Source organism: Eurytemora carolleeae, unplaced genomic scaffold, assembly GCF_000591075.1.
Source record: "Eurytemora carolleeae unplaced genomic scaffold, Eaff_2.0 scaffold289, whole genome shotgun sequence".
Taxonomy (NCBI): domain Eukaryota; kingdom Metazoa; phylum Arthropoda; class Copepoda; order Calanoida; family Temoridae; genus Eurytemora; species Eurytemora carolleeae.
This window is the reverse complement of record NW_019396372.1, coordinates 425,005-437,547: the sequence shown is the minus strand read 5'-3', so window position 1 is coordinate 437,547 and position 12,543 is coordinate 425,005. Positions and strand designations below refer to the sequence as shown.

The following is a 12,543-nucleotide window of genomic DNA, read 5'->3' as shown; positions in this document are numbered from 1 at the left end:
TACATATTAAATATATTCGGATACATATTAAATATATTCGGTTACATATTAAATATATTCGGATACATATTAAATATATTCGGTTACATATTAAATATATTCGGATACATATTAAATATATTCGGTTACATATAAAAAATAAAAATCTTTTTAGTTCTTCTCAATAGCTCTTTAATTAAAGTACAGTTCACGCCCCACCGGTGTACATTTGAATATCCGAGCTGGGCCAACCTTTACAGTCCTACTTTGGACAGTACCGGCAAGAATTTCAGGTTTGATTCGTATTTCATACATCTATAATAAGCTAGCCTTAACAAAATAATAAAAAGAGAATGTACATGAGATTGAGAAAAAATATAAAATTATTCAATTTTGTCTAATCATATTGTACGGTATTCGTACAATCAAGTGTTCATCTTCAGCAAATATGTAAATTGCGTAAATTGATAGCTGTCACATTACCCAAAATATCTGAACAATCCCTTTAATAAGATTGTTAGGTAAGGAAGACGTCTTTTTGATATTTATATTTTTTGACTGTACATTTTTCTGATAAATTTGAATATTACCGAGGCTCCTGCGATAGCCTGAACAAGAGAATTATACGAGAACAGTTTGTTATCCATTTTAATCTGATAAATTATTTTAATAAAAAAAACTCTGGAATTTATAAAACTCTGTGCGGAAAGTTCCCCGCAGAAAATCTTGAGACAACTGATATTTGCAGTATATTAGTTGTTTCTAAAGATAAGATAAGATATATTGTATAATCTCACAAAAACCTGTTTTTTCCTTCTTGGAACATCTTTTTTTAATTAAAAAACTAGAATTTTTTTTTTTGAGTTTAATCTTGTTTATCTTTGATTTAAAGATATTTTTAGACAATTTTCAATAACAATTTTAAACACAGTAATCTACAAACGAGTTACAAAGTTAAAAGTTTCCACTCCTTTCCCGTCATCTTAATTTTTAAACTTTTTTTTATTTTTTTAATCTTATAGACTTTAGTATAATATAGTTATAATATAAATAACCCATGATGCCATAGACCTGATATATTTCAAACTTTAAATTCTGTTAGATCAAGTAATCTAAGTTCTAAATATTAAAAATTTACACCATCAGGTTGCAACGATATATGAATTATAAAAAAAGAGTTTGTGGAAAAGACTCAATTCCTTTAGATTCATAGTTCTAATTAAATAGTTTCTATGGTCTATAGGGTTACCAAAGAAATTATTTAATGTTTTTATTTAATTTTCTAAAAGATTTTTAATTTTATTTTATTTTATTCTAAATTTGCTTTAAGTAGATTTCCGCCGTAAGATTGAAAGTACTATCAGCAGAATACCAGTTTTAACTAGCTGGAACCCTTAAAAAATTTCAAATAACCGATATTCTGGGGACCAAAGTTAAGCTCCATGAATTTTGAAACTATTTGTCTTTCTAAAACATTAGATCAATTTTTTAATTCCCCTCTTTAAATAAAATCAGTTTTTTTAAACTTTCAATTTGTTTCATGGCTCATTTCAGGCAATAAAATGGCTCATTTCAGGCAATAAAATGGCTCATTTCAGGCAATAAAATGGCTCATTTCAGGCAATAAAATGGCTCATTTCAGGCAAATAACATTTTTTTCTTAAAACCTTTCAAATAATTCCATTCGTCCTGAATGAGGCCTTTGAGGCCAGGGTTTTCGGAAAAGTTCTATTTATAATGCATAGAATGTTTCGAAAAACATGCGAATAAAATTTAGATAACGTCAGATTTATCTATATACATAAATGCCTAACAACCCATTTTTTAGATATTAAAAAGTTAGACCACAATTGGAAAGACCAGGAGACATTGAGCATTTTCAGCTAGAGTAGATCAAACACGATTTACAAGACATTCTCTACTTCCCATGTTTATTGGAACACCCGGTACATATCTCGAGAATCTGGTTTGGTAGGTTCAACTTTCAGATCAGATAATGTAATCCAAACCCGTTCCTACTCCCTACTCCAGGTCTCAGTCTACCATTGCAACCGGAGATAAATAGTCTGGTTACATTAATATTGATAGAGGTGAGCAGGATATTTTTGTTTTTTCCAGGGACTGTTTTAAAATTTTTAAAATGAGTTAAACATATAAATGCACCAGGCTAATAATCAGAATATTGAACTGCTGAAAGCATTTAGATATAAGGAACATTTAGTTCAAAAATGTGAACAAAATGTTAAGGATGTCTCACAAAATACACCCTTCTTCTGTTCTTTTATCAAAATCATTCAGATCAAATTTTATCCATTTCGAACTTTTCTATTTTCTTTTTCTGATTTTTTAAAGTCAAAAGTTTTTTATATATATGTAAAAAGGTTCTAATTTTCTTTTTTGTTGGGATCAGGGGTCAATATAATTCCTTTTTCAATCCCATTTGGGATTGACAAATTTGAAAGAAATGGGGGCAAATTCTTGAATTGGGGGCAAATTTTTTATGGGGGCATTTTTTTTAAAAATTGGGGGCAATGGGGCAAATGTGTTAGTGGAATTTGAAAAAAAAAATTTAACTGGGGGCATTTTATTTAAATTGGGGGCATTTTTTTTTAAATTGGGGGCAAAAAATTATTTTGGGATCGAGAAATTAAGCTTTTTTGGGAATTATATTGACCCCTGGTTGGGATAAGTTTTTTGCTTGACTAGGTTTAATTATTCCTATATGGCCAAGTATTGCTTAACTGGATTGTATATAATTTGATTATTTTAGTTTTATTCTATCATAATAGTATTAAATTCATTGTATAAATATATTTTGCGCCCGGTTAGAGTTGTTTTCCTTTCTAGCTTTTATATTTTTGGTAGATTTCTTGGGGCCGCCATTTTTTCTTTGTCATTTCCACGTTGAAACTGCGCAGTATTGATATCTAGAAAAACAGGATATAAATATTAACCAATGAGAGAAGAGGGGATTGGGGAGGGGTATCCAACTTTAAAAAGCTTTAGAATCACAGTGGGCAAACTCGCAAGGTTTTATTTTAACATTCCAAATCCTATTTAGTATATATTAGAATATATTAGAAAGTATCAAAATTATTGATTCTTAATAGGGGTGAGGTTAATTTGAGTTTACTAGCTTCAGATAAAATAAAATAAATTAAATGCTTTTAAATGCTTTTCATACCAATACATACATGACTAAATAGAAAATAAGAAAATAATCACTCGCCACAAATTTAAATTTTTTTCTTTACATCTTTGATACCGTTAAAGGGAGTGTTCGCGAAAAATGAAAGGGGGGTATAGGCTTACGGCGAAAAATTATCGATGGTGATCGCTACTTATCTTACGAGGAATTAATCATTCAGAGCATCAAGAGCAGAGACACCTAGCGGCCTACTAATCGGCGTTTTAAGTGCATTGCATATAAAAAAATAAAAATATAATGAAATCTCAACTGTATATGAATACGTTAAAAATCATCGATGATTATAGGTTGTAATATCTAAATGATTTGTTTGGAATTCAATTGTTTTTTTACGATCCGAGTTGAATATTGCAACTTTCTGGCTTTGTATGGACGATACGTTCTTCGGTTGGATCGTCATTTCAACAATTTTTTCCTGTAACAGATGTAACAGATAGAAGTAAGATTAGTAGGGATCACCAATCAATAATTTATCGCCGTAAGCCTATACCCCCTTTATTTTTTTCGCCAACACTCCCTTTAAAGGAACCGTTCACTTTTTTGGGTAATTTGAGGATAAATTAAATAGCCTATTAACTATTTGATGGTATTATAATTTATAAGTCTTACTTTCAAAGAAAACTGTGGTCTGAGAAAAAGCCGATTTATCATTCAGAATTCCAGCGCAACTTTGTTACCATGTCATCTATATATAAATTTGGCTTGTCTGTTTGTCTGTCTGTCTGTTTTTCTGTCTGTCTGTTTGTATCCAATAAACGTCAAAACGGCTGAACCGATCGGGCCCAAATTTTTTGTGGGACATCTAGGGACCCCAGGGAAGGTTTATGAATGATTGAAATTTTAAATATTTGTCTCCATCAAAATTCGATCTTCATTAAATTTTTTAAAATTTTGAAAATCCACGAAATTTTTTGTGAAAAATCAGCGAATTATTTTTGTTTTGTTTTACGATGTACTCAAAGAGAACATGTTCACAATTAATTTAGAAGATGGGCGCGAAGCGCTCTCTAAGGCTAGTGTTTTAAATATGAAAGGAACAACCCAAAGGGGGATATTAATATTCTAGTATTCATCAAGTCACCCACCAATAAAAGAACAAAGTAATTGCATTTATATCGAAAGTAAAACAAATAAAAGAAATAAATGGATTATGCATAAATAGATATACTGCTACTACAGTTTCCTCAAACACAGGTTGGTTTCCCTGGAATATTTTTCGTCCAGATCCATAGGTTGGGTTTCCTGGAATATTCTTCATCCAGGTCCATAGGTTGGGTTTCCAAGAATATTCTTCATCCAGATTTACAGGTTGAGTTTCCTGGAATATTCTTCGTCCAGATCCACAGGTTGGGTTTCCTGGAATATTCTTCATCCAGATCATCCACAGGTTGGGTTTCCTGGAATATTCTTCATCCAGATCCACAGGTTGGGTTTCCTGGAATATTCTTCATCCAGAGCCACAGGTTAGGTTTCCTGGAATATTCTTCATCAAGATCCATAGGTTGGGTTTCCTGGAATATTCTTCATCCAGATCCACAGGTTAGGTTTCCTGGAATATTCTTCATCCAGATCCACAGGTTAGGTTTCCTGGAATATTCTTCATCCAGATCCATAGGTTGGGTTTCCTGGAATATTCTTCATCCAGATCCATAGGTTGGGTTTCCTGGAATATTCTTCATCCAGGTCCATAGGTTGGGTTTCCTGGAATATTCTTCATCCAGATCCACAGGTTGGGTTTCCTGGAATATTCTTCATCAAGATCCACAGGTTGGGGTTCCTGGAATATTCTTCATTCAGATCCACAGGTTGGGTTTCCTGGATTATTCTTCATCCAGATCATCCACAGGTTGGGTTTCCTGGAATATTCTTCATCCAGATCCACAGGTTGGGTTTCCTGGAATATTCTTCATCCAGATCCACAGGTTGGGTTTCCTGGAATATTCTTCATCCAGATCCACAGGTTAGGTTTCCTGGAATATTTTTTATCCAGATCCACAGGTTAGGTTTCCTGGAATATTCTTCATCAAGAGCCACAGGTTGGGTTTCCTGGAATATTCTTCATCCAGATCCATAGGTCGGGTTTCCTTGAATATTCCTCATCCAAATCATCCACAGGTTGGGTTTCCTGGAATATTCTTCATCCAGAGCCACTGGTTGGGTTTCCTGGAATATTCTTCATCCAGAGCCACTGGTCGGGTTTCCTGGAATATTCTTCATCCAGATCCACAGGTTGGGTTTCCTGGAATATTCTTCTTCAAGATCCATAGGTTGGGTTTCCTGGAATATTCTTCATCAAGATCCATAGGTTGGGTTTCCTGGAATATTCTTCATCCAGATCCACAGGTTGGGTTTCCTGGAATATTCTTCATCAAGATCCATAGGTCGGGTTTCCTGGAATATTCTTCATCCAGTGCCACAGGTTGGGTTTCCTGGAATATTCTTCATCCAGATCATCCACAGGTTGGGTTTCCTGGAATATTCTTCATCAAGATCCATAGGTTGGGTTTCCTGGAATATTCTTCATCAAGATCCATAGGTTGGGTTTCCTGGAATATTCTTCATCCAGATCCACAGGTTAGGTTTCCTGGAATATTTTTCATCCAGATCCACAGGTTAGGTTTCCTGGAATATTCTTCATCAAGATCCACAGGTTGGGTTTCCTGGAATATTCTTCATCAAGATCCATAGGTCGGGTTTCCTGGAATATTCTTCATCCAGATCATCCACAGGTTGGGTTTCCTGGAATATTCTTCATCCAGATCCATAGGTTGGGTTTCCTGGAATATTCTTCATCCAGATCATCCACAGGTTGGGTTTCCTGGAATATTCTTCATCCAGAGCCATAGGTCGGGTTTCCTGGAATATTCTTCATCCAGATCCATAGGTTGGGTTTCCTTGAATATTCTTCATCCAGATCCATAGGTTGGGTTTCCTTGAATATTCTTCATCCAGATCCATAGGTTGGGTTTCCTGGAATATTCTTCATCCAGATCCACAGGTTGGATTTCCTGGAATATTCTTTATCCAGATTTACAGAGCCACAGGTTGGGTTTCCTTTGTGCCCAGTGATGGGCTTGAAAGCCATCTAGATCCACAGGCTTGGGTTTCCTGTGCAGACCTTTGTTTAACCCATGGCTAGGAGCTTATCTGAAGTTCGTCTCTAAAGTTGACGAATTCTTGATTTCGCCAGAAGTTGAGAATCTAATCCTGCTTAGGCCTGGTGTTTCTTTTCTGAAATCTGAGGCCGAATTTAAAGAATTTGAATTAACTTGACTTAAAATTGTATTCAATGTTTTAAGATTCAAGCCGGCGCTCAATTGAAACCGGTTTTTGAGGGATTTAAGACGCGGCTCAAATTCATTACATTCGGACTCTGATCATTTAATTCGGCTTCTGTTGGTGGTGATTACAGGAGCAAATGAAAAAGCATCTACTTAGGCAATATTGTTTAAATTAGAACTGTCACAATGTTATGTTTTAAATAAGAAATAAAACCACCCAAATGGGGAATATCAATAATTTATTATTTATCAATTCACGCACCAATAAAAAAACAGAACCCCAGTCTGGTTTTCTATACTAGGCTTATTACATGGTAACAGTATGCTACCTTTGTATTTACACTATTTAATGCTTTTTGTCATCGTCATGAATTTTTAAGCATTTTCAAATATTAAATTTAAATTTTTTTTCTTCAAAATATTACACTGATTCCCTATTGAAATCTAGGAACCGGTTTTCTGAGAGAGAAAGTCGTCTTTGTATAAACGTGCTAATTTGTTAAATCATGATTGATACTGAAAAACGTTAATTTCTTGCTAACTCTAAAATTAAAAGTTACTGTTACTGAAAAAAACGTTTAAATATGGTGTCTTTGCAAAGGTATCATACATTTTCGCTGGCTTTTAAAATCGGCTTTTTCTCCGGTCATATATATCTTTGAAAAGTAAGACTAATATACCAATGCAATAAGTGAACGGTCCCATTAAGAAAATCTTTGATATTTCAAACTTTTGACTATCTGAACTAGCAAAGAGGTTGCTAAGATATAAGGCTTTGAAAATTAGAGTTTGTGACAAGTAATCTGTTCCTTTTAAATAATTGTGCTCCATATATGATATATGTACTTATTATAGTTCCACTCCCCTCTATCTCTTGTACAGGGTGTCCCACATCATATTGGATCGTGTTATATTGTTTTATTGTTGTTATATTGGATCGTGTTATATTGTTATAAATATATATCGATAGCTTTAAATTGCGATTTCCGGGACTTATCAGAAAATCTGAAAGAGCGAATTATTTAAAACATTGTGTATTGCTAATTTAAAGATTTGCATGCAGTTTTTTTTGAGTATTTTTTGCGTATTTTGACGTTAAAGCTTGGGAATAATCTAATATGATATAGGACGCTCTGTATGTATATTGATTTGATCTTGATAAACAAATAATTGTGAAGATAAAAATAGTTATTGACGTCATAGTTTTTCTTATCTAAAGGAGAATTTCGCGAGAATAAAAATTCTACTTTTTCGGTAAATTTGCATTTATTTAAGAAAAAATGCGAAATTTCACAAAAAAAAATATGAAATAAGGAAGGAATTTTTCGCGAAATTTCGCGAAAGTTTTCGTTCGCTGGAAACCCTGTAACAAGAGGAGGGGGGGGGGGGGGCGGTGACCCAAAAATATTAAGGGAGAGAGAATTTATCTTTATAACATTAGTTAACATGTAACTGAGAAGTTATTGTTAACAAATATTTTTAAGATCTGTGATATTAGATTGTCTTGTACTTGTGTTATTTCGCCCTAATATTGCTGTTCACTTACCTAGCTTGGATTTCTATATTCAGTTGTGAAAAAATGTCATCTTAACAGTGCCCTTTTCTTAATTAGAAAACGTAAATGAAAAACACAAACTTGTATGTTCTAATCCTTATATGTGCAACCTGATGGCGTGGACCTTTGATCTAACAAATTTTTTAGTCTAAAATAAATCAGGTCTACGACAGCAGGTTGCAAAAACGCCAAAGTTACTCCCCTAATTGTAAGGGTAGAATTTTCGCTATAATAGCTTATACTTGCTATTTTCAGACCACCACGAGCCCTTATATGATCATGTGCTTTCTATAATTCAAACTGTTCGTTTATGGTTCAAATAAAGATTTGTTTAATTTAGAAATCCAATTTATTAATAGTTATTATCTCTTTGAAAATTACATTACAATGTGTAATAAACCGAATTGCTATTCATGTAAAACTAATTAGATATGTTTTAATATGCTTTGATATTTGTTGTGTACATGTCGGAAAATTACTTTAAACTCAAGTTATTCTAATTAATGTATTAACTATTTTGCAAAAGATAAAATCGCCCCCTGATCTCTAATAGCTCTCCTTTAATATATTTAATTGAAATGTTTTGTTATCATTTTTGAAATTAGGTGGAAAAATAATCAAATCAGCTAAGAGCTATTTTCCACCTAATTGCTTTATACTTGTATACTGTTAATATAATCATCAATTTGTAATTGTAAACTCGTTCTGTTCTGTACACAGATACATGTATTTTAGCAGTACACTTTATCTTATCTTATCTTATTATTAATTCCCATGTTTTCTAGGTAATATCATTGTGTGAAGATGTGTTCTACGCCGGCTATGTCCAAACAGTCCGACGGATTTAGTACATGCATCAAATGTGACGTGTACATGAGCTCCGCGTACAAGAGTGTAAGAAAGCTATGTGTACTGGGAGGAATTTACTACATCTATCTGGGCAGTGCAGCGTATGAAAGCTACACAGATTGGAAATAGCAGATCATTATCTACAGGCAGCTTAGTCTTGATATAGTGTGCTACTTTTTAACTTCCAATACTCAGACGGAGTTGGTGTGAAATTAATAACAAGTGATTAAAAAACAATTAAAAATGAGTTTTCAACATAAGAATACAGGCAGTGGCGTCATGCTTAACCTTAGGAATTTGTGTTTTCACCTTTATAAAATATAGAAGATTTTTAAGCTGTTCTACAAAAACCATCTAAAAATAAAAGGAATATCGAAAAAACGTTCTTATTAACTTTGTATAAGCTATTTAACCTTCTTAAAGTAAAATAACACAAACATGTGATTCAGTGGGAGCCCGGTTGTTAAAGCCTTTCTGGCAGGTTCCTTCAGTGGCACTTGCTCAACAGTTCTTTTTCAACCTCTTGATCTTATCAAAACTAGAATGCAGCAGGTATAACAACTCAAGTTTAATTTCCAAATCGTTAAAGGGGTCCAATTTTGACGCTTTCCTATCCTTAGCTGAGATTCATAAAATACAGCCCAACCTAACTTTAACTCAAGGTTTCAAGTACGTGGTTGGCTTCTGATTGGCTATAAACAATGAGAGACTGCTTTCAAAGCTCTGATTTAATATGCAGTGCCCGGAGTTGCCCGTTGAATTAAAAAAAATTTCCAGCAATTTGGTCCAGCTGTTTGGCCAGCTAAGCTAACATATATGTATGTATATATTATATATAGCTCTGTTGGCTTAGCCATAATATAAACATATACATATAAACGAGCGAATAGCTTTAGTAGAAAGATTTTAAAAGTGTGTTTATCTGATAAATTAAGATCCAGCCTAAAATTCCTAAAATAGATAAAACCAACTTGATCAGTTTTACCTAAAACCAGGTCTGGGTAAAACTTGAGTCTTTACTTGGGTGTAAAAGACGCAAAAGCCAGGTTTTAGTCAGATAGGTTTAAGCTTTCTTAGGCTCAGCTCTGACAATGTGCAAATGACAACAGAACATTTACGAGCAACTTGTGGCATAAAAGGCAATATTTCTGGATGTCACAAATTAAGAGCAAAGACCTCTGTAATATTAGACTTGGTTGTGTTTGCTGCAAATGAAAATCACTAGGGTTGGGCAAAGTTCCCTTAACGAAACGGAAGTTTTCAAAAATAAATGTAAGAGTCCGTAACAAACGGCAAAAACTGTTGATTATCAATTAGTTGACGAAACAGATTAGTCGTTTTTTGGGGAAAAAAATAATGGTTGAAAACAAAAACGAAACGAATTATTTTTTAAACCGTGAATTTTGTTTGTTCTGCTGAAAATTGCATTGAACTTGTAAAAAGAAATTTATGTGGTTTAAGGTTTTAGAATTTTTTGGTGCTTCGCGCCATTAAATACTGTAATAGACTGTTAATGGCTGTGCCGTTAAGAATTTAATTACCGTTAACAATTTTTAGGCACTTCTTGGCGTTAATACTGTTGATTCTGTAATTATAATTGAAAATAATAATAAAATTGATATTGTAAACTAACTGTACCTTGAAAAATACTGATAACGAAAGAAGTTTCGTTCTTACCCTTTAAAACTAAATGCTTCCTGAGATTTTTTTGTAAAAATGGTTGGAACTAGCCGCTAACGAAGCCTTAAAAATGATTAGATTGACCAGTTTTGAAAAGCTAAGATTAATTTCTTCAAAACAAGATCTCTTTTGTCCCATATTTTTAACGATGATCTTTTTCTCTCCCAGGTTCAGGAGACAAGATTGGGAATGTTTGGTGCTACCAAACAGGTTATAGGTAATCATGTTTTTAATTAAATAATTATTTCAAAACTAGATTTTCTGTTACTTACACCTTGTTTTTTTTTAGTGAAAGAAAACCTCCTAGGATTGTGGAGAGGATTAGCTCCAAGTCTAGTTAGAACTGTGCCAGGGGTTGGCATCTATTTCTCCTCAATGCATACGTTAAAGACGTCCCTCTTCCAGGGATCCCCAAGTCCAACGCAATCTCTGTTTGTTGGTGCGTTCTCAAGAACACTGGCGGGGTGCCTCATGATCCCTGTTACCATTGTGAAGATTAGGTATATGATCAACTGTAAGCAATTTGCCTTTCGTGATTTTCAGGATAAAACTTTGATTTTCTATTTCATGTCTTCATGTAAGATCATTGGATCACTTAAAGCCATTGGGACTACATAAAAAATCTATTCAAAGTTATATGAGGAAATTTTATATTAAAAAGGGACTGAAAAAGTCTTAATGTCCTTGGACTAGATATTTTCACCTTTTCTTTGTTCTGCCTAACCCTTTAAGGGACAAGGGTCATATGGGCATCTTATAATGCTTAATAAGGTTTTGGATGTCAATAAAGTTGGACTTTTAAATCTTTTAAACCAATGCCTTTTATGTGCATCTGCTTTATCGCAGTAAAAACTGATTCACCAATAATGTTATTGTGTAGGAGTGAATCCGGACAATATGACTACAAGGGGGTTTTCAATGCGCTTCGGGCAATCAAGAATGCCGAAGGGTTGAGAGGACTTACGTCTGGACTAGTTCCTACACTCATGAGAGATGTCCCATTCTCTGGGATCTATCTAATGTTCTATGAGAAACTAAAGGTATAAAAACTTTTTAGTCAAATTATCTTGAAATATTTTTAGAAAGTTTATTCTGTAAATCTTTCAGGGAGTTGCCGCTACACACTCCAATGGCCATGCAGAACTGGAAAAATTTGGTTGCGGCATTGGCGCAGGGATACTGGCATCCGCTGTCACCCAGCCAGCTGATGTTGTAAAAACTAGACTCCAGTTGAAAACAGGATCCTCCATTCTTGTTGTCATGCAAGAAATTGCTATTCAAGACGGGGTCAGAGGATTCTTTGTTGGAGGGGTTCCCCGTATGCTGAGGAGAACAATGATGGCAGCGCTGGCCTGGACAGTTTACGAACAGGCGATGAGAAATATTGGAATCAAATAAGAAAAAATAAAAAACAAAAAAAAAGATAAAAATCATGAAAAATAAAAAAAAACAAAAAAGACAAATATTGTGTGCACACAACAATTGATGGACAACAGCTGCCATAAAGGTTGTCAAAGGTAGTTCTGAGGACAACATTATAACCATGTGAGATTTTGATATGGTTTAACAGGAAACATTGAATATCAGTGAATAGTTAAAGATTAACCATGTGAGATTTTGATATGGTTTATAGGAAACACTGAATATCAGTGAATATAGTTAAAGACTTCTCAGCTTATTATTTGGTCCAATTGTAGTCCCGAGTAGGACTACATTGGACTATACAGGTAGTACTAGTACTTATAATCATATATTCTTTTCTATTTAATCTTTGTATTTGTGTACTTGATTTCATGAAATAAAACTAATTGGCAAAATTTTTCTTTGTGTATAATTTGCTACATGATTTTAAAATGAGGGATAAAAAAATAGTCACACACTGATAATTGTTTTTAGGTCTTTAACTGCAATTATATTTTATTATAAAGATTCATTCACACACATATTTAAATGGTGTAGTTTAAATTTGTTTAAATAAATTTTTGAAAATA

At 33.6% G+C, this 12,543-nt stretch overlaps 2 protein-coding genes across 3 annotated transcripts in view; one reads left to right on the top strand and one right to left on the bottom strand.

The window, feature by feature from the left end:
- The window catches only part of LOC111701960 (peroxisomal membrane protein PMP34), a 12,240-nt gene extending 11,567 nt beyond the window's left edge, over positions 1 to 673 (bottom strand). For both annotated transcript variants that reach the window (XM_023473466.1, XM_023473467.1), the window contains exon 1: positions 570 to 673. In XM_023473466.1, the coding sequence (XP_023329234.1) occupies positions 570 to 626 (57 nt within the window). In that variant the 5' untranslated portion in view covers positions 627 to 673. The remainder of the gene's footprint in view (positions 1 to 569) is intronic.
- Positions 674 to 1,962: 1,289 nt separating this feature from the next.
- Positions 1,963 to 12,373, top strand: LOC111701946 (solute carrier family 25 member 38). The gene is made up of 7 exons (XM_023473429.1): positions 1,963 to 2,069; positions 8,809 to 9,165; positions 9,322 to 9,424; positions 10,721 to 10,769; positions 10,842 to 11,052; positions 11,433 to 11,592; positions 11,660 to 12,373. Exons 2-7 carry the CDS (start codon positions 9,116 to 9,118, stop codon positions 11,948 to 11,950), a joined length of 864 nt encoding a protein of 287 aa, XP_023329197.1. The 5' UTR covers positions 1,963 to 2,069; positions 8,809 to 9,115; the 3' UTR covers positions 11,951 to 12,373.
- Positions 12,374 to 12,543: the final 170 nt, after the last annotated feature.

Excerpts from the sequence above, each read along its gene's own strand:
- LOC111701946 (XM_023473429.1), top strand. The coding sequence starts at position 9,116 with ATGAGTTTTCAACATAAGAATACAGGCAGTGGCGTCATGCTTAACCTT. Across the intron at positions 9,166-9,321 it reads GGCGTCATGCTTAACCTTAG|TGGGAGCCCGGTTGTTAAAG; the intron begins GAATTTGTGTTT and ends CATGTGATTCAG. Across the intron at positions 10,770-10,841 it reads TGCTACCAAACAGGTTATAG|TGAAAGAAAACCTCCTAGGA; the intron begins GTAATCATGTTT and ends GTTTTTTTTTAG.